Consider the following 23961-nt stretch of genomic DNA (forward strand, 5'->3'; position numbering starts at 1 on the left):
GGATCAGTACCGGCTGGTTTTGAAGCAGAGGCCTTGCCAGACTTAGGGCATTGTAAATGGCCCTCAGTTCCAAAATATTTATGTGTAGGGACGACTCCTGACTTGACCAAAGTCCTTGGAAATTTCTTCCCTGTGTGACTGCCCCCCAGCCTCGAAGGCTGGCATCCGTGGTTACCAGGACCCAGTCCTGTATGCCGAATCTGCGGCCCTCTTGAAGATGAGCACTCTGCAGCCACCACAGTAGAGATACCCTGGTCCTTGGAGACAGGGTTATCAGCCGATGCATCTGAAGATGCGATCCCGACCACTTGTCCAAGCGGTCCCACTGAAAGGTTCTTGCATGGAACCTGCCGAATGGAATTTTGCTTCGTAAGAAGCTACCATTTTTCCCAGGACTCGTGTGCAGTGATGCACCGACACCTGTTTTGGTTTCAGGAGGTCTCTGACTAGAGATGACAGCTCCTTGGCTTTCTCCTGCGGGAGAAACACTTTTTTCTGTTCTGTGTCCAGAACCATCCCCAGGAACAGTAGGCGTGTGGTAGGAACCAGCTGTGACTTTGGAATGTATAGAATCCATCCGTGCTGTTGTAGCACTTCCCGAGATAGTGCTACTCCGACCAACAACTGCTCCTTGGACCTCGCCTTTATAAGGAGATCGTCCAAGTACGGGATAATTAAAACTCCCTTTTTTCGAAGGAGTATCATCATTTCTGCCATTACCTTGGTAAAGACCCTCGGTGCCGTGGACAGTCCAAACGGCAGTGTTTGGAATTGGTAATGGCAATCCTGTACCACAAATCTGAGGTACTCCTGGTGAGGATGGTAAATGGGGACATGTAGGTAAGCATCCTTGATGTCCAGGGATACCATGTAATCCCCCTCCTCCAGGCTTGCAATAACCGCCCTGAGCGATTCCATCTTGAACTTGAATTTTTTTATGTATGTGTTCAAGGATTTAAAATTTAAAATGGGTCTCACCGAACCGTCCGGTTTCGGTACCACAAACAGTGTGGAATAGTAACCCCGTCCTTGTTGAAGTAGGGGCACCTTGACTATCACCTGCTGAGAATACAGCTTGTGAACTGCCTCTAGCACAGCCTCCCTGCCTGAGGGAGTTGTCGGCAAGGCAGATTTGAGGAAACGGCGGGGGGGAGACGCCTCGAATTCCAGCTTGTACCCCTGAGATACTACTTGAAGGATCCAGGGATCCACCTGTGAGCGAGCCCACTGATCGCTGAAATTTTTGAGGCGGCCCCCCACCGTACCTGGCTACGCCTGTGGAGCCCCCGCGTCATGCGGTGGACTCAGAGGAAGCGGGGGAAGAATTTTGATTCTGGGAACTGGCTGACTGGTGCAGCTTTTTCCCTCTTCCCTCGTCTCTGTGCAGAAAGGAAGCGCCTTTGACCCGCTTGCTTTTCTGAAGCCGAAAGGACTGTACCTGATAATACAGTGCTTTCTTAGGCTGTGAGGAAACCTGAGGTAAAAAAATTTCTTCCCAGCTGTTGCTGTGGATACGAGGTCCCAGAGACCATCTCCAAACAATTCCTCACCCTTATAAGGCTCTATGTGCCTTTTAAAGTCAGCATCACCTGTCCAGTGTCGGGTCTCTAATACCCTCCTGACAGAATGGACATTGCATTAATTCTGGATGCCAGCCGGCAAAATATCCCTCTGTGCATCCCTCATATATAAGACGACGTCTTATGTTCGCAAAATAGTATCCCTGTTTGACAGGGTTACAGACCACGCTGCAGCAGCACTATCTGCAGGTCTCAGTCTAGTACCTGAGTGTGTAAATACAGACTTCAGGATAGCCTCCTGCTTTTTATCAGCAGGTACCTTCAAAGTGGCCGTATCCTAAGACGGCAGTGCCACCTTTTTTGACAAACGTGTGAGCGCCTTATCCACCCTAGGGGATATCTCCCAGCGTAACTTATCCTCTGGCGGGAAAGGGGACGCCATCAGTAACTTTTTAGAAATTACCAGTTTCTTATCGGGGGAACCCACGCTTTTTCACACTTCATTCACTCATTTGATGGGGGAACAAAACACTGCCTGCTTTTTCTCCCCAAACATAAAACCCTTTTTTAGTGGTACTTGGGTTAATGTCAGAAATGTGTAACATTTTTTATTGCCGGGATCATGTAACGGATGTTCCTAGTGGATTGTGTATATGTCTCAACCTCGTCGACACTGGAGTCAGACTCCGTGTCGACATCTGTGTCTGCCATCTGAGGGAGCGGGCGTTTTTGAGCCCCTGATGGCCTTTGAGACGCCTGGGCAGGCGCGGGCTGAGAAGCCGGCTGTCCCACAGCTGTTACGTCATCCAGCCTTTTATGTAAGGAGTTGACACTGTCGGTTTATACCTTCCACCTATCCATCCACTCTGGTGTCGGCCCCACAGGGGGCGACATCACATTTATCGGCATCTGCTCTGCCATCACATAAGCCTCCTCATCAAACGTGTCGACACAGCCGTACCGACACACCGCACACACACACAGGGAATGCTCTGACTGAGGACAGGACCCCACACAGCCCTTTGGGGAGACAGAGAGAGAGTATGCCAGCACACACCAGAGCGCTATATAATGCAGGGATTAACACTATATTGAGTGAATTTTTCCCAATAGCTGCTTGTATATACAATATTGCACCTAAATTTTGTGCCCCCCCCTCTCTTTTTAACCCTTTGAGCCTGAAAACTACAGGGGAGAGCCTGGGGAGCTGTCTTCCAGCTGCACTGTGAAGAGAAAATGGCGCGAGTGTGCTGAGGGAGAAGCCCCGCCCCTTTTTCAACTGACTTTCTCCCGCTTTTTCTGGAATACTGGCAGGGGTAATTTTACATCTATATAGCCTCTAGGACTATATATGATGTAGATTTGCCAGCCAAGGTGTCATATATTGCCCTCAGGGCGCCCCCCCCAGCGCCCTGCACCCTCAGTGACCGGAGTGTGAAGTGTGCATGAGGAGCAATGGCGCACAGCTGCAGTGCTGTGCGCTACCTTGGTGAAGACCGAAGTCTTCTGCCGACGATTTTCCGGACCTCTTCTTGCTTCTGGCTCTGTAAGGGGGACGGCGGCACGGCTCCGGGAACGAACACCAAGGCCAGTTCCATGCGGTCGATCCCTCTGGAGCTAATGGTGTCCAGTAGCCTAAGAAGCCCAAGCTAGCTGCAAGCAGGTAGGTTCGCTTCTTCTCCCCTTAGTCCCTCGATGCAGTGAGCCTGTTGCCAGCAGGTCTCACTGTAAAATAAAAAACCTAAAATAAACTTTCTTTCTAGGAGCTCAGGAGAGCCCCTAGTGTGCATCCAGCTAGGCCGGGCACAGAAATCCAACTGAGGTCTGGAGGAGGGTCATAGTGGGAGGAGCCAGTGCACACCAGATAGTACCTAATCTTTCTTTTAGAGTGCCCAGTCTCCTGCGGAGCCCGTCTATTCCCCATGGTCCTTACGGAGTGTCCAGCATCCACTAGGACGTCAGAGAAATAAAAAAAAGTTGTCAGACAACTGCCATATTCTAAATTTTACAGCTTTCAGTAATAGGCAATTCATTGACAACAACCAAAAAAAAATATTATTTATGGAGCTAATCAGAAATAGTTTACTTCCTAAAACTGACCACTAGGTGGCAGTATAAGCACAGGATTATATTATCATGGTCACACTCGTACACAGTTCTGTTTATAGATCATGCCTGAGCTACGTACTGTTGTGTCTATAGCGCCATTACCTGGATCTAACAGCCGGGACTCCTGCCTTTACAGCCTCACTCAGAACCCCATGTGAATTACACTCAGTAGCACCTCCTCTCAGAACAAACTGAATTCGGCGGGCAGGAAATGGATACCGGCTGGGAAGGGAAAAGATGGTAGCGTCTAGATTCTCTTCGCGCTAAGGACCTTTCCCATAACCCCCTGGGTCCATGTCACAATCTGTTTGGAATAGAAAAGTGTGGTGTTTGGAATAGAAAAGTGTGGCGAGCGAAGCGAGACACTCTGCCCGATGCGTGGCGAGCGAAGCGAGCCCGCGAGGGGTCCAATGCTGCATAGAATTAAAATACCCTAAACGAACGGAGAACGAAGGAAACATTTAGGAGCTGTAAGGGCGGAAGTTGTCTCCTGCCCACTCGTTTTGTCACGTCCAGGTCCTTTGCTCGAAGGCAACATAGACACAACCAAGGGAAGATCACATTGCTGAAGCCTTTTGACCTAATTAAAGATGGCGGCTAAAAACTACGATATCCGTTTTGGGACAAAAAGAGAAGGGAATCATTTTGTTCTATAGTCCTGTTCAGCATATGTATATTAGAAGTGGGGTTCAACTCATACTTGCCTACCTGACCCTCTCCATGAGGGAGAAAATGCTCTGTTCCTGGACTTTCCTGGTAATGTATGATTGCCATCACCTGTGGTGAGCTAGATAATTGATAAGAAAGGTGTTTCACCACAGGTGATGGCAATCATACATTACCAGGAAAGTCCAGGAACAGAGCATTTTCTCCCTCATGGAGAGGGTCAGGTAGGCAAGTATGGTTCAACTACAACTGACACCCCATGAATAGGAGTAGGCAACCCGTGGCACTCCAGCTTCTGTAGACTACACGTCCCAGCAGGCCATGCAACAAGTTTGTCACACCCTGTGGTATGTAGTGCAACTCATGTGCTTCCAGTATACAAAATGTCCGCCCAGGTCTCCTCCAGCCCTGCCCTCCCATTTAGCGTATCTCTCCGTATCACGCGGCTTAAAGTGACAGTTGCCCAATCGCAGCTCCTGTTCTATGTGAGTTGGGGGAGATTGCAGGTGAAAGGCGCTACGCTATTGGTGCGTTACTCGCCGCTCGCTTGCCCGCACTGGGGGACAAGGTGACCGGAGCAATGTCTCTGCTTCCGGCCCTGAGTTTCTTCCTGTGGCAGTAGACGAGGACTGCTGCCTGCTGTGGCTGCTCCAGGTGCGTACACACGTACAGTGTCCGCGCTTCATCGTGACTTTCCTCTCATCCCGGCTTCCTTTCATTTGTGATGGCAGAACGTAATTTGCGTAAACTTTGCGCAGTTTGCGTCGTCCATGGTAACTATAGGCAGAGTCGCAGAGACTCTGTGTGCTGCAACTGTCCAGCTGGTGTGTAACTACAAATCCCAGCAGGGGCTGACCAGCATGTTGTGTAACGTCGTGTTTCGCAGAGCTGGCGAGCCATAGCTTAACTCTCAAGTACAGTAAGGCAGGGAGGGCATGCTGGGTGTAGTAGTGTCAAACCAGCTTGACAGTCGTAAACAGCACAGGTTTGAGCCAAAGAAATCCGAAAGGTCGATTCAGTATGGGACGATGCCCACAATATAGTACATTTTTATACTGCACATACGCCAGCATCTAGATCGCATATTTATAATGTACGCCTTTATTGTGACTGCAAGTGTGCGATTAAAGGGACTGTGTATTATGCTAATTATTGGGGATCGGGCAGACCCATGTAATTAAAGTCTTTTTACTAAGCTTTGGACGGAGATAAAGTGGACAGTGATAAAGTACCAACCAACCAGCTCCTAGCTGTCATTTCTCCTTCATCCACTAGGGGACACTGGAGCGCAGTTACAATGGGGAAATAGTAGGCAGTAACTGGGAGCTGGCACTTTAAAACTCAAACACTGTGGCTAGCTCCTCCCCTACTATATCCCCCCTCCAAGGCAGTCTTTGTTTTGTGCCCAGAGGGAGCTGGTCACTCTTGGGTTTACTCTGAAGATTTTTTTTTTCTTTTCTTTCTTGCACTCACAGACTGGCAGCTCTGCCACTGCCAGTGTGCACCGCGGGAGGCTGGCGGCGGGGTCCCATCGCAGCTGCGTGCGGCTCGGAATGGGCCCCCGGCTGAAGTAGACACTGAGCTGGCCAGACACCGCGTCGCGTGTCGGAGCCACCCCGTCGGCAGAAGATCCTGGCAGCGGTAAGTATGTGCAGCCGTCCCACCGAGAGCAAACACAGCGGTGAGTAAATAGCTTTTCTTTATGAGGTGGCTATTTTATTTTATTTGAATGTGACCGTTCTTGTGTTACACAGACTCCTCCCCCCCCACTCTTAGTGCTCCCCCCGTTCTTAGCGCCGATTCCCGGTGGCCGCGGCTCGCTCCCCCCGATTCCCCCGCACGGATCCCCGTTCAGCTGGAGGCGCTAAGCAAGTTTGAATTTGGCGCCTTTGCGGGGGGGGGTGGAGCTTAGTCCCGCTCTGCTCCGCCAGGCTCAGCGCGCGCTGGCGGCCATTTTCTGAGGCTGCAGCGCAGGGGGAAGAAGCAAATCGGATCCTCTGGACACAGTGAGCCGGTTGCAGTGGGGACGGGGGGCACGGGGGCACCTATACTTTATTAGATACATTGGGACTGTGGCTGCGCTTCTCCCTGCTTCACCCCCCCCCCCTTCTTCCCTTTCTGCATATTGCTGTGATTAGGGGAGGGTGACAGGTGCTAGGTCAGGCCATGGCATCTAAAGGCTCCAAGGCAGCACAAAAACAGGGCCAGTTATGTGAGGATGATGGGTCAGAACCATTTGCCCAGAACCCCAGAGCACCCCTGCATGGACAGCACAGCTCACAGAAGTTATGTCCCTGCTGACTAGGGAACTGAAGGCCTCTAGGGAAGACAGAGAGGCGGCCTGGGTCCGACAGCCGGTCTCGGAGCCAGAACCAGCATGGGCTGTTTCCCTGGCAAAATCAGTGGAAGGGCTCTCTAGGGCTGTAATCCCTTCCCAAGCCCCGTCCTTTAGTCCTCCCCCACAGGCTTCTAAAAAGAGATTGCTAGCCTCTGTGTTGCAGGAATCTGACGATGATATGCCTCAGTTAGGCGGTGGTAGATAAACAGGATACTGATGAAGATCAGGTGTACGAGGACTCTTAACTAGTAGCTCAGGGTATAGAGGCTCTTATTACTGCTATTCGCTCAGTATTACAGGTGGAGGAGACGGAGCAGGACACCTTACGCCCTTCAAGGTTTGGCACCAACCAATGCTTGCCGGTGACTTTTCCAGTTTCGGAGGAGCTAGATGCGCTCATCACGGCAGGCTTAAAACATCCAGACGCGAAGTTTCAGGTATCAATCAAAATGTTGTTTTCCTATCCTTTTCCCGCAGATAGCAGGACGCGTTATGAGACCTCTCCGATTGTGGATCCTTCGGTGTCTCATCTGTCCGAGAAGACGGTTCTGCCGGTTCCTGGAGCGACTTCGCTTAAGGAGGCATCGGATAGGAAGTTGGACTCCACCTTGAAGACTATTTACTCGGCGGCGGGGGTATTACATCGCCCGGCGCAGGTAGGTTGTTGGGTCAACAAGGCGATGGAAGCTTGGGCGGAGCAATTGTTCTCTGGAATTCGGGACGATTTGCCGGCGGATCAGCTGATACAGTTGGCAGAACACATCTGTGAATCAGCCCTTTATCTTTGCAAGGCTTCCAAGGACATCTGTATTCACGGTGCTAGGATTTCCGCTTTAGCAATTTCGGCCCGCAGAGCTCTCTGGCTGCGGCAGTGGCAAGCGGATACGGAGTCCAAACGTGCTGCAGAAGCATTGCCCTTTACAGGAGAGGTCCTCTTTGGTAAGGGTCTGGATGCCTGGATTTCTCAGGCCACCGGAGGTAAGTCGACTTATCTTCCTTCTGCTGCTCCAGCCCCTCGCAGGCCCTATAGGGGTCCCTCCTTTCGATCCTTTCGTGCCCCTTCCAGATTTTGTGGCCAGGGGAGGAGCTTCCGCCTCCCGTGGCCATAGGGGTAGGGGCAGAGGCAGAGGTTCCACAGCCTCAACCCAGTCAGAGGTTAAGTCCTCCACCACTACCACCGCATGACGGGCTCCCCTCCCACCTGGGAGACCACAGGGTGGGAGCTCGTCTGTGGGACTTCAGGGAGGTCTGGGTACAGTCCTGTCCAGATGCTTGGGTCAGGGATCTCATCATTTGCGGTTACAAGCTCAATTTTCAAACCCGACCGCCCCAGCGTTTTTTTACCACGGGTTTACCAATTTCCGACGACAAAAGAGTTGCCTTACAGGCAGCGGTCCAGAAGCTTCTATCCTCAAAAGTACTGATCCCTGTTCCCGCTCATCATCAGAAACATGGCTATTACTCAAGCCTGTTTCTCGTACCGAAGCCGGACGGCTCGGTCAGACCAATCCTGAACTTGAAGGATCTCAATCCGTATTTGAGGGTATTCAAGTTCAAGATGGAGTCCCTCCAGTCTGTTATTGCGGGTTTGGAGCAAAACGAGTTTCTGGCGTCCTTAGACATCAAGGATGCATACTTACATGTTCCCATTTGGCCTCCTCATCAGGCTTTTCTCCAGTTCGGGATTCAGGATGCTCCGTTTCAATTCCAGGCCCTGCCGTTCGGTCTCTTTTCTGCTCCCAGAGTGTTCACAAAGGTCATGGCAGTCATGATGGCCCTCCTTCGGAAGCAGGGTGTGACGATTGTTCCCTATCTGGACGATCTGCTCATAAAGGCGCGCTCGGCAGACCTGTTACTTCGGAATATCCGGATAATGCAGGCCCTTCTGATTCGGCACGGGTGGATCCTGAACTTCTCGAAGTCTCACTTATGCCCCTCACAACGGTTGCTGTTTTTGGGGATGATTCTCGACACGGTCCGTCAGAAGGTTTTCCTTCCTCAGGACAAGATCCTGTCTCTGCAGGCGCTGGTAAGGTCGGTACTTCGACACCGTCGGGTGTCGGTGTATCTGTGCATTCGTCTTCTGGGAAAGATGGTAGCGGCGTTCGAAGCTCTTCCGTACGGTCGCTTCCACTCTCGACCGTTTCAGCTGTGTCTTCTACATCAGTGGTCAGGATCTCATCTGTTCCTTCATCAGCGGGTGACGCTATCTCCAAAGGCAAGGTCGTCACTTCTCTGGTGGCTCCAGTCGGCACATCTATTGGAAGGAAGGCGGTTCGGAGTGTGGGATTGGACTCTCCTAACCACGGACGCAAGTCTGCGAGGCTGGGGGGCAGTGACCCTCGAACATCGGTTTCACAGGCGCTGGTCGATCCACGAATCCATTCTCCCCATAAACATTCTCGAATTACGGGCGGTATACAACGCCCTACTTCAGGCACATCACCTGCTGCGCGGTCGAGCGGTCAGAGTTCAGTCCGACAACGCCACAACGGTAGCGTACATCAACCGTCAGGGCGGCAGTCGCAGCCGTGCGGCGATGAGGGAGGTCACCAACATCCTTCTTTGGGCGGAGGAGTATGCTCTGTCCTTCTCGGCGATATTCATTCCAGGAGTGGACAATTGGGAAGCCGATTACCTCAGCGGACAGGATATGCACCCGGGAGAATGGTCACTTCATCCCCAGGTGTTTTGGCAGTTGGTCCGCCGGTGGGGAAGACCATAGATCGACCTCATGGCGTCCCGCCTGAACCATCAGCTGCCTCTTTATTACTCTGGAACGAGAGACCCGGTGGGTGTGGATGCCCTCACGGCTCCTTGGAATTTCCAGTTCGTTTACCATTTTCCTCCCTTTCCCGCTGTTGCCTCTGGTTCTGCAACGCATCAACAGAGAAAACGCTCTGGTCCTCCTGGTGGCTCCAGATTGGCCACACAGGGCTTGGTACTCCACCCTACACCGGGTGTCAGTGGCTGAGCCATGGCCCCTGCCACTGCGGGACGATCTTCTACAACAGGATCCTTTTCTTTATCCAGACTTACGCAGGCTTCGTTTGATGGTGTGGCTGTTGAGAAGGCCATCTTGAAACAGAAGGGGATTCCTCGTACGGTGTTACCAACTATGCTTCGGGCTAGAAAGTCAGTCACATCGTCTCACTACTACCGTATTTGGAAGGCCTATGTGGACTGTTGTGAACGTTGAGAGTTTTCTCCTTCAGTTTTTCGCTTAGCACGCCTTCTCAGTTTTTTGCAGGTGGGTTTCTCGGCAGGCTTAAGACTGGGTTTACTAAAGGTGCAGGTCTCTGCTCTTTCGGTTTTCTTCCAGAAGAAGTTAGCCTTGTTGCCGGAAGTTCAGACTTTCTTTCAGGGGGTCTACGAATACAGCCGCCCTTTCGCCCTCCGACAGCACCATGGGACCTCAATCTGGTCCTCCCTCTTTTTTGCAATCTTCGTTATTTGAGCCTCTGGAATCAGTGGAGATGAAATATCTCACCTGGAACGTGGTGGTTATCCTAGCTCTCACTTCGGCCAGATGGGTGTCGGAACTTGGGGCTCTCTTTTGTCGACCTCCTTACCTGGTGTTTCATGCTGATAGGGCCGAGCTCCGTACTCGCATGTCTTTTCTACCTAAGGTGGTGTCCGATTTTCACATCAATCAACCACTTGTGGTTCCGGCCCTCTCGGTGGACTCTCTGGATTCGAGATCATTGGATGTTGTCAGGGAGCTCAAGATCTATGTGGATAGGACTTCAACTATTCGGAAGTCTGACTCCTTATTTGTTCTATACGATGCTGCCCGCCGTGGTTGGCCAGCTTCTAAGCAGACCTTGTCTCGATGGATTCGGCTGACCATCAGACAAGCTTATTTGGCAGCTTCTCGGGAACCTCCGTCTTCAATTTCAGCGCACTCTACGCGTTCTGTGGGGCCTTCATGGGCGGCTGCTCGTGGGGTATCCATGACTACTTTATGTCGGGCGGCTACTTGGTCGGGCCGACATACGTTTGTCAAATTCTACAGATTTGACACTTTTGCGGCCTATGCATCACAGTTTGGCAGAGCGGTTTTACAGGACTCTCAGCGCTCTCCCACCCGTATTGGGAGCTCTGGGACGTCCCCATTGTAACTGCGCTTCAGTGTCCCCTAGTGGATGAAGGAGAAATCAGGATTTTGGTACTTACCGATAAATCCCTTTCTCCGATTCCACAGGGGACACTGGACGCCCACCCAGCGCTGTTTCCTCCTTTTTCGCTTAACGGTTCGCAGATCACTATGTGACTGCTTGTTTGGTTCAGGTTAACCTTTTGTTAGGTTAGGTTCCGAGTTGGTTTTTCGTGTTATCTTGGTTTACATGGCGGCGTTGATATCCTCTACTTTAACATTAGTTTATTCCAGCTCTCCTCGGGCACAGTTTTACGTAGACTGGCTAGGAGGGGGGGCATAGTAGGGGAGGAGCTAGCCACAGTGTTTGAGTTTTAAAGTGCCAGCTCCCAGTTACTGCCTACTATTTCCCCATTGTAACTGCGCTCCAGTGTCCCCTGTGGAATCGGAGAAAGGGATTTATCGGTAAGTACCAAAATCCTGATTTTTCAAACACAGCCTGTGACATGGAGCTGATTAGATGGTACTTTATCTCTGTCCACTTTATCTCAGAATCATCCTTATTGCCAAGAATATTAGTACATAATACACAAAGAAATTGTTTTCGATAACCACAGCTCTCAGACAGAAAAAAGAAAAGAGAAAAGGATGAAAAAGAAAACAACAATGTGACATAAACATAGAGAAGGGAACATAATTGATGCTTGAATACATAGACGTCGAGTTGACCAAGATAGTCGCTTGGGGAAAGAAACTGTTCCTGTGTCTAGCAGTTCTCACGAGCGGCAGGCTGTACCATCTTCCTGATGGCAGCCGCCGGAACAGGTCATGAGCGGGGTGGGAGTGGTCATCGATGATCCTTTCCGTCCATTTCCTAACCCTAGCCCGGTAAATATCCTCGATTGCAGGGAGATTTGTCCCTATGATTTATTCCGCTGCCCTTACTATTCATTGTAGTCTATTCCTGTCGTGAGTTGAGGCCGAGCCAAACCACACTATGATACCCATTTTACACCAAAATCCCGGGTCTGACCCAGGATTTGGAACACTGTTCCAAGCCGGGTCAGACCCGGGACTCCCCCCATTTCACTGCAGTGCCGATCCGGGATATTCCCGGATCGGCACCGTTTACACTGTACCCAGGTGCAGTGTCTTGTGGGCCGGCGCTTAGAGATGATGTCATCTCCAAGCGCCGGCTCACACTGCAGATCGGGACTCCGGAGCGTCTCGCCGGGGGCAAGCACAGCAATCTGGAAGCTGCTGTGCTGCCCCCAGCCTCCGGCGCTTCCAGGCACCAGACATGGCGCTGCTGTCTGCATAAACAGCATGTGCCATGTCTCCAGCCGCAGCATGGCAACCAGCACGGCGTACGCTGTGTCCCGCCCGCCGGACACTGCGGTACGGGAGGTTTGCCATACTGTAAATGGGTGCTGGGTCGGCTGACCCTGCTTACCCATTTACACCGCCTCCTTCCCGGGTCTTACCCGTGTCCAACCCTGCGTATGTGCCGGGTTGGATTCCCGGGAAAGTGGACCCGAGGTGACCCTTTTACACCAGCTGCAGTCCCGGGATTTTGCGCGCTCCCGTGCAAAATCCCGGGATATTTCAAGTGGTGTAAAAGGGGCATTATTGAGGTGCAGAGAACAGATTGAATGATTGCAGAGTAGAAGAGGATCAGAAGTTCCTGCGGCAGATTGAGCTTCCTTAGTTGGCGTAGGAAGTACCGTCTTTGTTGGGCCTTTCCCGCAATGCACTCTGTTAGTCTTCCACCTCAGATCCTTGGCGATCGTGGAGCCTAAAAATCTGAAGGATTCTACCACATCTACTGCACTGTCTGCAATTGTGAGTGGGGAAGGTGTAGGGAGAAGCTTCCTAAAATCAACGATCATCTCAACCGTTTCTGATGCATTTAGCTGAAGATTGTTTGTACCGCATCAGGTAGTTAGCCGCTCGACCCCCCCCTTCTACAAGCGGACTCCTCTCCATCCGTAATAAGTGTAATCAGCATGGTGTCGTCTGCGACTTTAAGGCGTTTCACGGAGGAGTCTGCAGAAGTGCAGTCGTTGGTGTAGAGAGAGAAGAGGAAGGGAGAAAGAACACACCCTTGGGGAGCACCCGTGCTAGTTGTCCTGACGCCGGAGATGAATTTCCTGTACTTAGTAAATAGACCCCTAAGTTTTGAACTTGTCGCAGATGCAGCAGCTATTCATCATTTCTCCAGTGCGGAGACAGCTGATCCAAAAATCTGAAGTCCCCATGAAACTTTGCGGATTCGGCAGTGCTTCTGCGCATGTGTGAACTCTCCTTCTGGTGGAAGGAGACAGGCAGTGGCAAATTCGAATCCCCCTTTGCAACTAGAGCTTCTTCCAATAGGGAAGCAGCGGAGGTCTGGGAACAAACGCCAACTGGAGATGGCAAATATTGTATTTTCAGAGCCTGATGAATTTAGGTCACTATACAAGTAAATAGGGATAGCGGGCCATATTGGAGGTGAGCGGTAAACAGGAGCTATCGATGATATTATTCTGTGTTACCTTTATAATGAATGGCACTGAGTGTCTATACAAAAGTAAGTTAAAATGTTAATTTTCACCTGCTTTTGTATAAATGAAGTGATGAGGAGTAGACCACTTGGGGTGCCGCTGCTGTAGTCTCAACACCATGGTTATGGCACGTGACAGGTACGTGCCCATGGGTGTACTATGATTGGCCGGCTGTCGGGATCCCGGTGCCCAGCATACCCCTTGCGGGCACAGTGGCGTGCCACATGCGCCACGCTATTTATTCTCCCTCCATGGGTGTCGTGGACACTCAAAGCGTGAGAATAGTTGTCGGTATCCCTGCGCCGGGATCCGAACAGCCGGTATATCGAGTTCCACCCCTGCCCACAACTCGAACCTAATTGTATTGACCTCAGAGCATCAACTGGGACCTTTGTATTGTTCAGGAGCCTTAAATTGCATGCGTAAATTAGAACGTATTTCTCACAATTCCAGGTGACTGCATGGATTAATAGTTTTATTACTGTTCAGCTTAATTTTATACAAAATATCTAGGTTTCATATTTAGAAGTACTTTCAGTGATGCTCTTCTTGCTCTTTTATATTACATTTGGTTGGTGAAAGCGGATGTCTTGGTAGCGTGTCACACCTGAAGTAACCGCATTGTTTTTCCTTCAGTGTTCAGAAGCGTATTAGGAGCTGGATGGTGCACACATTACCTGACACAAATGCTGTAGAAATACTACAGGCCTGATTCAGATTTATACGCTGTCCCGATTTGTACGTAGTATCATTGCGCCATGCGTCCCGATGCCTCTGCAATGTCGCTTTCAGATAGGATTAGGAAGCAGATGTGTGGGTAGTAACTGGGTGGTGGTGGGGGTCAGAAAATTGTGGCCATATGTAGACCACTTTATAGGCAGGTTGGAGGCAGTGACTTCGTCTTTGTATTCTGAGTAGCCATAGTAGCAAATCCGCCTATAGATGTGTTATATTACAAATCCTGGCAGCTGAGACATTTGCATACTTTAACACATTATCTGCGTACAAAGACTCAGCTGCGTCAGGATTAGCGTACATCTGTGAATCAGGCCCTACATGTGCTCTTGTGTGACAGGTAATGAGCAGTATTCCTACTGACTATTGTGTGGCTTCTGATGCATATTTAAATGCTAATTGTACAATTGCACTCTGCTTCTCCAGCGCTGCCTCTACACCTGCACTTCACACTGGACATTGATTAAACCTTCTAGAGAGCACAAATGCAGTTGTTGTCCATAGCAACCAAACAAACTCAAGTTATTAGTTGTTTTGTACATTCTGATAGATAAAATCTGATTGGTTGCTATGGGCAACACCTCTAGTCCACTTTACAAAGTTTGATCCATCTCACCCTAAATGTTGAGGGGCAAATGTGTGGGATGTGCTAACGTTTGTGGACATATAGGGGGTCATTCCGAGTTGATCGCTAGCTGCAGTTGTTCGCAGCGATCAGGCTATAAAACGGCTGTTCTGCGTATGCGGTGCAATGCGCACGCGCTTCGTACGAGCACAACGAACGATGTCGTTTTGCACAGGGTCTAGTGATGCATTTCAGTCGCACTGCTGGCCGCAGAGTGATTGACATGAAGTGGGCGTTTCTGGGTGTCAACTGACCGTTTCAGGGAGTGTTCGGAAAAACGCAGGAGTGCCAGGAAAAACGCAGGCGTGGCTGGCTGAACGCAGGGCGTGTTTGTGACGTCAAAACAGGAACTGAACAGTCTGAAGTGATCGCAAGCGCTGAGTAGGTTTTGAGCTACTCTGAAACTGCACAAAAAAACTTTGTAGCCGCTCTGCGATCCTTTCGTTCGCACTTCTGCTAAGCTAAAATACACTCCCAGTGGGCGGCGGCTATGCCGTAGACTTGAATGGGATCCGGTGTGCGCATGCGCCCGCCTCCCATTCACTTGTAAGGGACCCGGCATCGATGTGAAAGAGCGCAGCATGCTGATTTTGCAACGTGGTCCCACTACAGCACGCTGCTAAGAGAAGCAAAGCTGTAGCGGGACAGATCCTTACAAACTTTTGCTATGGGGCCTACAAATACCTAGCTATGCCCTGATCCACATTGATGATAAATGATGAAGGTGTTGCATAAAAATGGGGGGGGGGGGGGGGGGGACATGTCGACCTTTTGAACCTGTCGACCTTATGCACTGTCTACCTTTTACATGTCGACCTTTTGTATTTGTCTACCTAATGCAGGTTGACCATATGGGGAATACCACAAGGGTCCGTACTTGGCCCGCTACTGTTCAATATATTAATGATCTAGGAATAGGCCTAGGAAGCACAGTGTCAATCTTTGCAGATGATACCAAACTATGTAGGGTAATTAACTCAGCCAAGGAATCAGAGTCCCTATAGAATGATAGTGTTCACGCTAGGCTGGCGCAGCACCCTGCCCGATTTTTTAAGGGCAAAATCCGCCCTGCCCTTTCTGCGGCGCCCTGCTATGACAGCCGCCCGCTTCCTGCCCTCCCAGCGTGTAAAGATGCCGTGCGCATGCGCGCAGCATCCATTCATGCTGTGTAAGAGCTTAGGGGAAGCCCAGCACCTCCGTAGGTGCTGGGCACGCCCCCAACAGTGACGCCGCCCACGCCCCCTGTTTTAACGTCCCACTTTTATTACGCTAAATGACCACGCCCCCTATTTTGCGTGGCCGCGCCCCTTTTGCGCACACGCTTGTGCCCCTCTCAGTCCGGCGCCATGCCCTGCTTAAATGCTGGAGTGTACACTAGAATTATTTACTTAAAATGGAAATTTGGGCAACTAAATGGAGAATGAGATTTAATATAGATAAATGTCAAGTCATGCAATTTGGAACTAAAAATAACAATGCAACCTACAAATTAAATGGAGAGAATATAGGGGAAACGGTAACAGAAAAAGATTTGGGGGTGCTCATTGATAATAGATTTAACAACAGTACCCAGTGTCAGAGTGCAGCAACGAAAGCAAATACTAAACTGTGTAAGGTAATTAGTTCAGAAATCGATGTGGAGTCTCTACAGAATGACTTTCTTAAACTTGAAACCTGGGCGTCTAAATGGGGAATGAGGTTCAGTATTGAAAAATGCAAAGTTATGCACTTTGGGATTAAAAACAAACTTGCATCCTACACACTTAATGGGGAAAATATAGGGGTAGCAGTAGTGGAAAAAGATTTGGGGGTGCTCATAGATAATAGGCTTAATAACAGCATCCAATGTCAAAATACAGCAAAGAAGGCAAGTAAAGTCTTTGCATGCATTAAACGGGTTATTGAGACAAGGGACGAGGATGTAATCCTGCTTCTGTATAAATCATTGGTACTATATGTCCGCATCTGGAATATTGTGTTCAATTTTGGGCACCATAGTATAAAAAAGATATCGGGGAACTCGAAAGAGTTCAAAGGCGAGCTACTAAACTGATTAAAGGGTTAGAGACACTGGAGTATGAGGAAATGCTTACTAGTTTAAATATGTATTCCCTTGAAAAGAGGAGACTAAGAGGTGACATTATTAATATCTTCAAATATGTAAAGGGTCAATACAAAGAGCAGGGGATTTGTTTATTAATAGAACTCTGTATAGGACAGGTGGGCACTCACTGAGGCTAGAGGAGAGAAAACGCTGTACAAAACGTAGGAAAGGCTTCTTCACTGTAAGGGCAATAAGTATTTGAACTCCCTGCCGGAAAAGATAATAATCGCGGACTCTGTAAATGCATTTAAAAATGGATTGGACAGTTTTCTAGCTGAAAAAGGCATCCAAGGCTATAGAATTTAATATATTGACATTATGTAGGTATATGGGAGTGATACGAAATATAGTTGTCAATCGGTACGAAACCTTATTTCGGCTGGAGCATTATAATGTGCACTGCTTAATACAGAATACAGGTTGAACCAAATTGGCTTTTTGCCTCTTTTCAACCTCATTAACTATGTTACTATGTATCATACAGATCCCGGTCAGACAGTGCCTCAGTGATGTTACTGGTTGTCCACAAAACCTCCACCATGTGTAGACAAACTTTCCTACTCTACCAGGATTTTGTGATGCTCCCATATTTGAGGGTTTGTCCCCATTTTCTGGAAGGGTAGAAAACCCTTCCACTAATTATCCACTTGTGTATCACATTATGTTGTCCCCCATTAGTCACGGCATTGCTTTGCAAAGAGGGGGGACACGATGATATAATAGATGTCGCCAAACCCCTGCCACTCCCACCCAGAACACAACAAGCAAGAGTAGGTAAGTATCTGTGTAGGGGATCTGTCCTCTTTAATAAATTCTATGCCCACATCCTTTTTTTTATATGTTTTCAGTCCCATTGTATGCAATCTGCCATTTATAGCATTATTTCTCTTTTGTTTAGATTGATGCAAAGTAATGGGACTAAAGTCAGTATGGAAGAACTACAAAGTTTTGATTGTTATGGGAACAGGTCTTGGAATTACTCATTGGGGCTGGTATAACATGCAATCAAACCCAGTCTTTCATCCAGAGGGCGAAGGTCGATTGCCATACGTTGTTCGGTATCTTACCGGCAAAGAAACTGACACCAAGGCCAAATAGTCATCTCTTAATGGTAATTTAGGTAGGTGTCCATTGCAGCAGTGTAAATACACAACTGAGAAACATTCAACTTACAATGCAGGAATTCAGTCACTGACACCAACATGATACGCTTCTCCGCTGCAGAACATTGTGTCCTGCCGGCATTGCAAGTTTTCTCTTCACTCCTCATAGAGGTGTGAGGGGAAACTTGCGATATCGGCATGACCTTAATTGGCCGCTATGTGTTTAGCCAACATCCTGCCGATTTCCAATGACACTTCCCACATAATTAAATTCCCTCAATGAACCAACTTACCAAAACCATAAATGATGACAGCTATTGTCATATATTCATTACCCAAGCTATACCTGACTGGTGAGAATAACTGCGGAATAGGCTATCTCAATTACTATCCAGTGGACTTCACTGTCACCCAAATAAATACCATTTATAGCTATATAATATTTACACTTCCAGGTAATGAGGTCATTTAAATAAATGGTATACCATTCACAGATTAACTTTATATTAATTTGAAGACCATTCAATTCACCGATATGTGTGAGATGACTTGAAGTAATGTGCACAAAAATAAATATTTCATTTCTAATGTGGTTTTTTTTTTGTGTTTTTTTTTTAAGATCAGACCTTGGAGACCTGTTTTCTTACCCAACAGGGAGACATGAAAGCTAAATCATTTTTGAGAAGAAACATTCTCTGGATAGCCGGGATATCGTTTCTAGGCTTTCACTTTGGGACGTATGTTCTTCAGAAGGTAGCAAAAAGTTCTGCTAGAGAAACTGTGGCCGTTAAAGACTCTAAGGACAGCAGCTGAATGCACCGGATGTCCTACTTCCCTCACCTCATCTAAATGTCCATCCATCGACACCATTGTAAATGTTTACCCAAAGCTGTAATCTTTCCCTATTGATATGTAATAAATAAATTCTATTAAGTTTTGAGCCCTAAAAGCATAACCTGAATTATTTTCTTGACCAGAGAAGAATCCTAAATCTATAATAATGACCAGAGTAGAACAGAAGAAGCCATCGTTGTGTACAGCCGGGCCGTTGACTAGTGCCTCAATCAGGGAACCGCTAAGTGTGCTTCAGATGATTGTGACATCGTGCTATGGTCCGTCTGGGAGACTTAAACAGATTCATAACGGTAACGGAGGATATGTTATCACGACGTCGCAGTCCTCTGTGCTACTCAGAGGCATGTCCATCAGCCATCCAGCGCTACAGTTAATTGTCGCCTCTCTCCGTAACCATATTTCTAGCTTTATCGACTGTGGACTCTTTGCCGCAATTCTTTGCTGTAGTTTGATTGACAGGTGCCTGAGCTTGCCTCTATCAAACCACAAGGTGATTCAATTAAACAAGAGTATATTGGACATGTGTTTGAGTTACCTACAGTCTGAAGACTGCGCATGCAAGACAAGGGTAGATTTCACCTGTAGCAAGTCACTTATTGATTTAGCTCGATCGGTACTCTGTAGCAAGCCAGCCTGCATGTTGCTAATGAAAGAAGTAGAATATCTCAGTGTTTTAATAGTTAAAGCCTTTCTCTACAAAGTCCCAAATGAGAGCAGTCCTCATGTGGTTTTAGGAAGAACGGTGGTCATCCCTGTTAAAGGCCTGAGTGTAATGGAATCCACTTTTGTTCCCGGAATCCTCATTGAAATGCCGGGGAGCAGCTGGAGTAGAGCGATTCCTTCGTCAGGACTACCCACAGCGACCGTAAAACTGGCCTTGTTTTCTGCCTCGTTATCTGGAGACTTTAGCGATGCAGGTGATGGCACTGTGGATGTGTCGGATGGTGTAGACACTTGGCAAGTTATGCTGGATCAGCTGATTGTTTTAGGGAAACAGTTGGTGGATGACCGTGTGCACATGCTTTTGTGCCAAAAAGTGATTCACCCATCTCTGAAACAATATCTTAAAGAGCATAAGGTCCTTGCCGTGGAAAGGTTAGGAGCACATCTCATGGAACCGTTATGTCAAATGACAGGTAACAGTATATACTCTGGTTTCTTCTTATTATGCCTAAAATCTAAAATTATGCATGTTCACCATTATGGTTAAAAATTATGCTTGGATTGCCCGAAGGACGGACTATGATCCAGTTTGTCATTACCCCTTTATAAAGACTCTGGTCTGCTGACCATAGTGCCTCCATGCGACCTTCAGTCCTGTTTGTACATATTAAAGATGTTTCTTACTTAACTACATGTGAGCTGGCAATTTCAGCTGTTCTCTCAACTCTTCCTTCCCTAATCCTCTACAGTAGAACATCACAGAAATCCAAGAGGCCAATTCAGGCAAGTTGTTGCCTGATCGGTTTCACCGACTGTGGGAGGTATGCAATTAGCTCCGATCATTTCGGAGCTAATAATTCGCCCCACTGAGTATTCAATTAGGGACGTTTTTAAGGCATTTTCACCAATGCCTTTTCACCTTGTTTTGTAAGTGAAAAGGGATTGGCGAAAAATGCCTTAAAATCGTCAAAAATGGCCTGCGTTTTCTACGAAAAACACGTGGATTTGCCAATCCACGTGCTTTCAGCCCCTGACGCATTTTTCGCCTAGGCGAAAATCCGGCCCTGCTATTGCATTGGGCGAATCGCCCTAACAATAGCAAAACTCTGTTTTTTCACCTAGGCGAAAATAACGGAGCAAATTGTATACCCCTCAGAATCGTTCACTCATTTGTGCTCATAGCCCATGGATGTGTGAGCAGCAGTGAGCTGCGGTAGTTGCTGCTATGTGCTCGTCACACATCACTCAAGCTGCTTGCGTGAAATTGAATTTACCTCCCAACAGTTTCGGGGGGGAAGGGGCGGGGCTTTAAATTATTATTTTTATTTATACTGTTGCAATGTATTCTCTGCAGAATTGCTCACATGGGCATTTTCTCAGCTTCCGTGTTAATCCGGTCTGAGCTGCATTCACCGCTTAGTGGCCTTGCCTTACCCGTCAGTGCAAACAAGATCCTATGAAGAATGTGCAGCATTCAGAATATGTAGCATTGATGTGTGCCAGCGTTCAGTGATCACTTGTGTGCCATCTCTGCAATAAAACCTATTTCTGCTGATGGTTAAGTTACATCCACAGAGCAGTGAAAACGGCTTAGACCAACCGTACTACAAACGTGCGTGTGTGTAAAACCCCTTTACCCTGCAGAAAAACTGTTTATTTTACAGCTATCAACACAAAAAATAATAAAATAAAATACAAATCATCTTACCATCGATTGGCAGGATGTGACTAAAGAAAAAAAACACTGATTGGAGATCTTCTTAGCTGGCTATATAAAAGGGTAAACTGTGAGTCAGAGTGTCCTCTGCAAAAGTAAAATAGTTTCAGCACAGTCCTATCACTTCAACATATGTGTCCCATATGCTGTTCGCCTCAGGACACTTGCAGGGATGCCCTAGGTTCGTGGTCCAGCACCAATTCAAATTATTTGTGGTCAGTTTAATAGACAAAACCAGTGCTGGTGGCTTCCAATCATACAATATGTGCACAAACAGAAGCAAATCCTGGGGGTAATTCTGAGTTGATTGCAGCAGCAAGTTTGTTAGCAATTGGGCAAAACCATGTGCACTGCAGGTGGGCAGATATAACATTTGCAGAGAGAGTTAGATTTAGGTGGGTTATTTTGTTTCTGTGCAGGGTAAATACTGGCTGCTTTATTTTTACACTGCAGTTTAGATTTCAGTTTGAATACACCCCACCCAAATCTAACTCTCTCTGCACATGTTATATCTGCCCCTCCTGCAGTGCACATGGGGGGTAATTCCAAGTTGATCGCAGCAGGAATTTTTTTAGCAGTTGGGCAAAACCATGTGCACTGCAGGGGGAGCAGATATAACATGTGCAGAGAGAGTTAGATTTGGGTGGGTTATTTTGTTTCTGTGCGGGGTAAATACTGGCTGCTTTATTTTTACACTGCAATTTAGATTGCAGATTGAACTCACCACACCCAAATCTAACTCTCTCTGCACATGTTATATCTGCTCCCCCTGCAGTGTACATGGTTTTGCCCAACTGCTAAAAAATTTCCTGCTGTGATCAACTTGGAATTACCCCCATGGTTTTGCCCAACTGCTAACAAATTTGCTGCTGCGATCAACTCAGAATTAGGCCCCCTGTCCATCACTACATAACTGACCCTAAGGATGTCATATAAACACAATTTACTTCATTTAATAATTTTATTCTGAATTTCTCAATAAGAAAATTTGGCCTAGGGGTGCTGGGAAAATAATTCTGATCCTTTCGGGTGCCATGACTCAAAGTTTAGGAAGCACTGGCCTACATATTGGTAACTATGTGCAAGTACAAACAGCCAAATCATACAATATTGGACCTAATTCAAACCTGATCACAACAGCAAACTTTTTATCTAATGGGCAAAACCACGTGCAGTGCAGGTGGGGCAGATATATCATGCAGAGAGAGTTATATTTGGGTGGGGTGTTCTCAAACTGAAATCTAAATTGCAGTGTAAAAATAAAGCAGCCAGTATTTACCCTGCACAGAAACAATACAGGTTGAGTGTATCCCATAATACACTTCATTCCAAAATGCTTGGGACCAGAAGTATTTTGGATATTGGAATTTTCCAGATTTTGGAATAATTGCATACCATAATGAGAAATCATGGCAATGGGACCCAGGTCTAAGCACAGAATGCATTTATGTTTCATATACACACAGGGGGGTCATTCAGTCCTGATCGCACGCTAGTTTTTTTCACTGCGCTGCGATCAGGTCAGAACTGCGTATGCACCGTAATGTGTAGGCGCGTCGTACAAGTACAAAGTGGATCGTTGCCCAGCGATGGATTGTACGAAGAATCCGTTCGCACAGCCGATCGCAAGGAGATTGACAGGAAGAGGGCGTTTGTGGGCGTCAACTGACCGTTTTCTGGGAGTGGTTGGAGAAATGCAGGCGTGTCCAAGCGTTTGCAGGGCGGGTGTCTGACGTCAATTCCGGCCCCTGGCAGGCTGAAGTGATCGCAGCGGCTGAGTAAGTTCTGGGCAACTCAGAAACTGCACAAAACTTTATTGTACCGGCCGGCTGCACATGCGATCGCACACTTGCAAAGCGAAAATACACTTCCCTATAGGCGGCAACTAACCTAGCGAGCGATCAGGTCTGAATTAGGCCCACAGTCTGAAGGTAATTTTAGCCAATATTTTTAATAACTTAGTGCATTATACGAAGTGTGTGTACATACACACAATTCATTTATGTTTCATATACACCTTAGGGTGTGTACACACGGTTAGATCCTTGCTATGCCCGATTTTCACTTGCGATTTCCCTTGAACTCCCCGGAGCCCAGCACCATTTTCGTGAGATATGGACTATGTGTGCTTACGATTTTGGCTTATGTGAGATGTCATTGACATGTGAGATGAACTAGATAGTACACCGATCTAACAAGGATTGACTTGCCTGCACAGTCTATCTTTTCTTGCGATGCCGACCTGGCGGGATCGCGCATCGGGAACGAATCGGTATCGCAAGGTGACTTTCACGTTTCGATCTGCACTAACTTTTCTTGCGATTTTAACTATATAGTCAAAATCGAAAGAAAATATCTCACCGTGTGTACACACCTTAATACACACAGCCTGGAGGTCATTTAATACAATATTTTGAATAACTTTGTGTATTAAACAAAGTTTGTTTACATTGAGGCATCAGAAAACAAACGTTTTACTACCTCACTCTCACTCAAAAAATTCAGTATTTCGGAATATTCCGTATTTCGGAATATGTGGATATGGGATACTCAACCTTTATAACCCACTCAAATCTAACTCTCTCTGCATATGTTATCTGCCCCCTCTGCAGTGCACATGGTTTTTCCCATTAGAGAAAGATTTTGCTTTTGCGATCAGGTCTGAATTAGGCCCATTGTCTCTTCCTTTAGCTACAGATCATTTTGGTACTGTGTGAAAGTGTTTAGATAAAAATAGCACATATTAACATAAACTGGCAAAATGTTTCTTAAAAAAGCTGCAGACACAGAAATATGTTCCAAATCTACCTCATTGGGGAACTCGATCTGCCTTCAAGGCCTTGAAGCACCATTTTTATGGCAGGTTCATACTATTTTTTTTTTTGTG

At 47.7% G+C, this 23961-nt stretch overlaps 4 protein-coding genes across 8 annotated transcripts in view; 3 read left to right on the forward strand and 1 right to left on the reverse strand.

Moving 5' to 3' along the window:
* Positions 1 to 4303, reverse strand: part of SLX4IP (SLX4 interacting protein) — a 481037-nt gene extending 476734 nt beyond the window's left edge. Inside the window, exon 1 of one of the 3 annotated variants that reach the window (XM_063918550.1) lies at positions 3732 to 4303. The gene's annotated coding sequence lies outside the window, so the exon portion shown is untranslated. The remainder of the gene's footprint in view (positions 1 to 3731) is intronic. The other 2 variants (XM_063918548.1, XM_063918549.1) reach the window with 2 other exon arrangements.
* A 317-nt stretch (positions 4304 to 4620) lies between these two features.
* On the forward strand, positions 4621 to 17834 carry LOC134910477 (uncharacterized). 3 transcript variants are annotated; one of them, XM_063918553.1, is made up of 2 exons: positions 4621 to 4642; positions 17635 to 17834. In XM_063918553.1, exon 2 carries the CDS (start codon positions 17649 to 17651, stop codon positions 17832 to 17834), a length of 186 nt encoding a protein of 61 aa, XP_063774623.1. In that variant the 5' UTR covers positions 4621 to 4642; positions 17635 to 17648. The 3 variants fall into 3 exon arrangements, with proteins under 3 accessions (XP_063774623.1, XP_063774622.1, XP_063774624.1); XM_063918552.1 differs by lacking the exon at positions 4621 to 4642 and adding an exon at positions 4857 to 4949; XM_063918554.1 differs by lacking the exon at positions 4621 to 4642 and adding an exon at positions 5047 to 5068.
* Positions 17835 to 18499: 665 nt separating this feature from the next.
* LOC134910478 (uncharacterized) lies at positions 18500 to 18788 on the forward strand. The gene has a single exon (XM_063918555.1). The coding sequence runs from the start codon at positions 18500 to 18502 to the stop codon at positions 18650 to 18652; it is 153 nt and encodes a 50-aa protein (XP_063774625.1). The 3' UTR covers positions 18653 to 18788.
* Positions 18789 to 18836: 48 nt separating this feature from the next.
* MKKS (MKKS centrosomal shuttling protein) overlaps positions 18837 to 23961 on the forward strand; it is a 31591-nt gene continuing 26466 nt past the window's right edge. The window contains exon 1 of the mRNA XM_063918551.1: positions 18837 to 19830. Within this exon, the coding sequence (XP_063774621.1) occupies positions 18840 to 19830 (991 nt within the window). The 5' untranslated portion in view covers positions 18837 to 18839. The remainder of the gene's footprint in view (positions 19831 to 23961) is intronic.

The sequence above is a fragment of the Pseudophryne corroboree genome, chromosome 4, assembly GCF_028390025.1.
Source record: "Pseudophryne corroboree isolate aPseCor3 chromosome 4, aPseCor3.hap2, whole genome shotgun sequence".
Lineage (NCBI taxonomy): Eukaryota > Metazoa > Chordata > Amphibia > Anura > Myobatrachidae > Pseudophryne > Pseudophryne corroboree.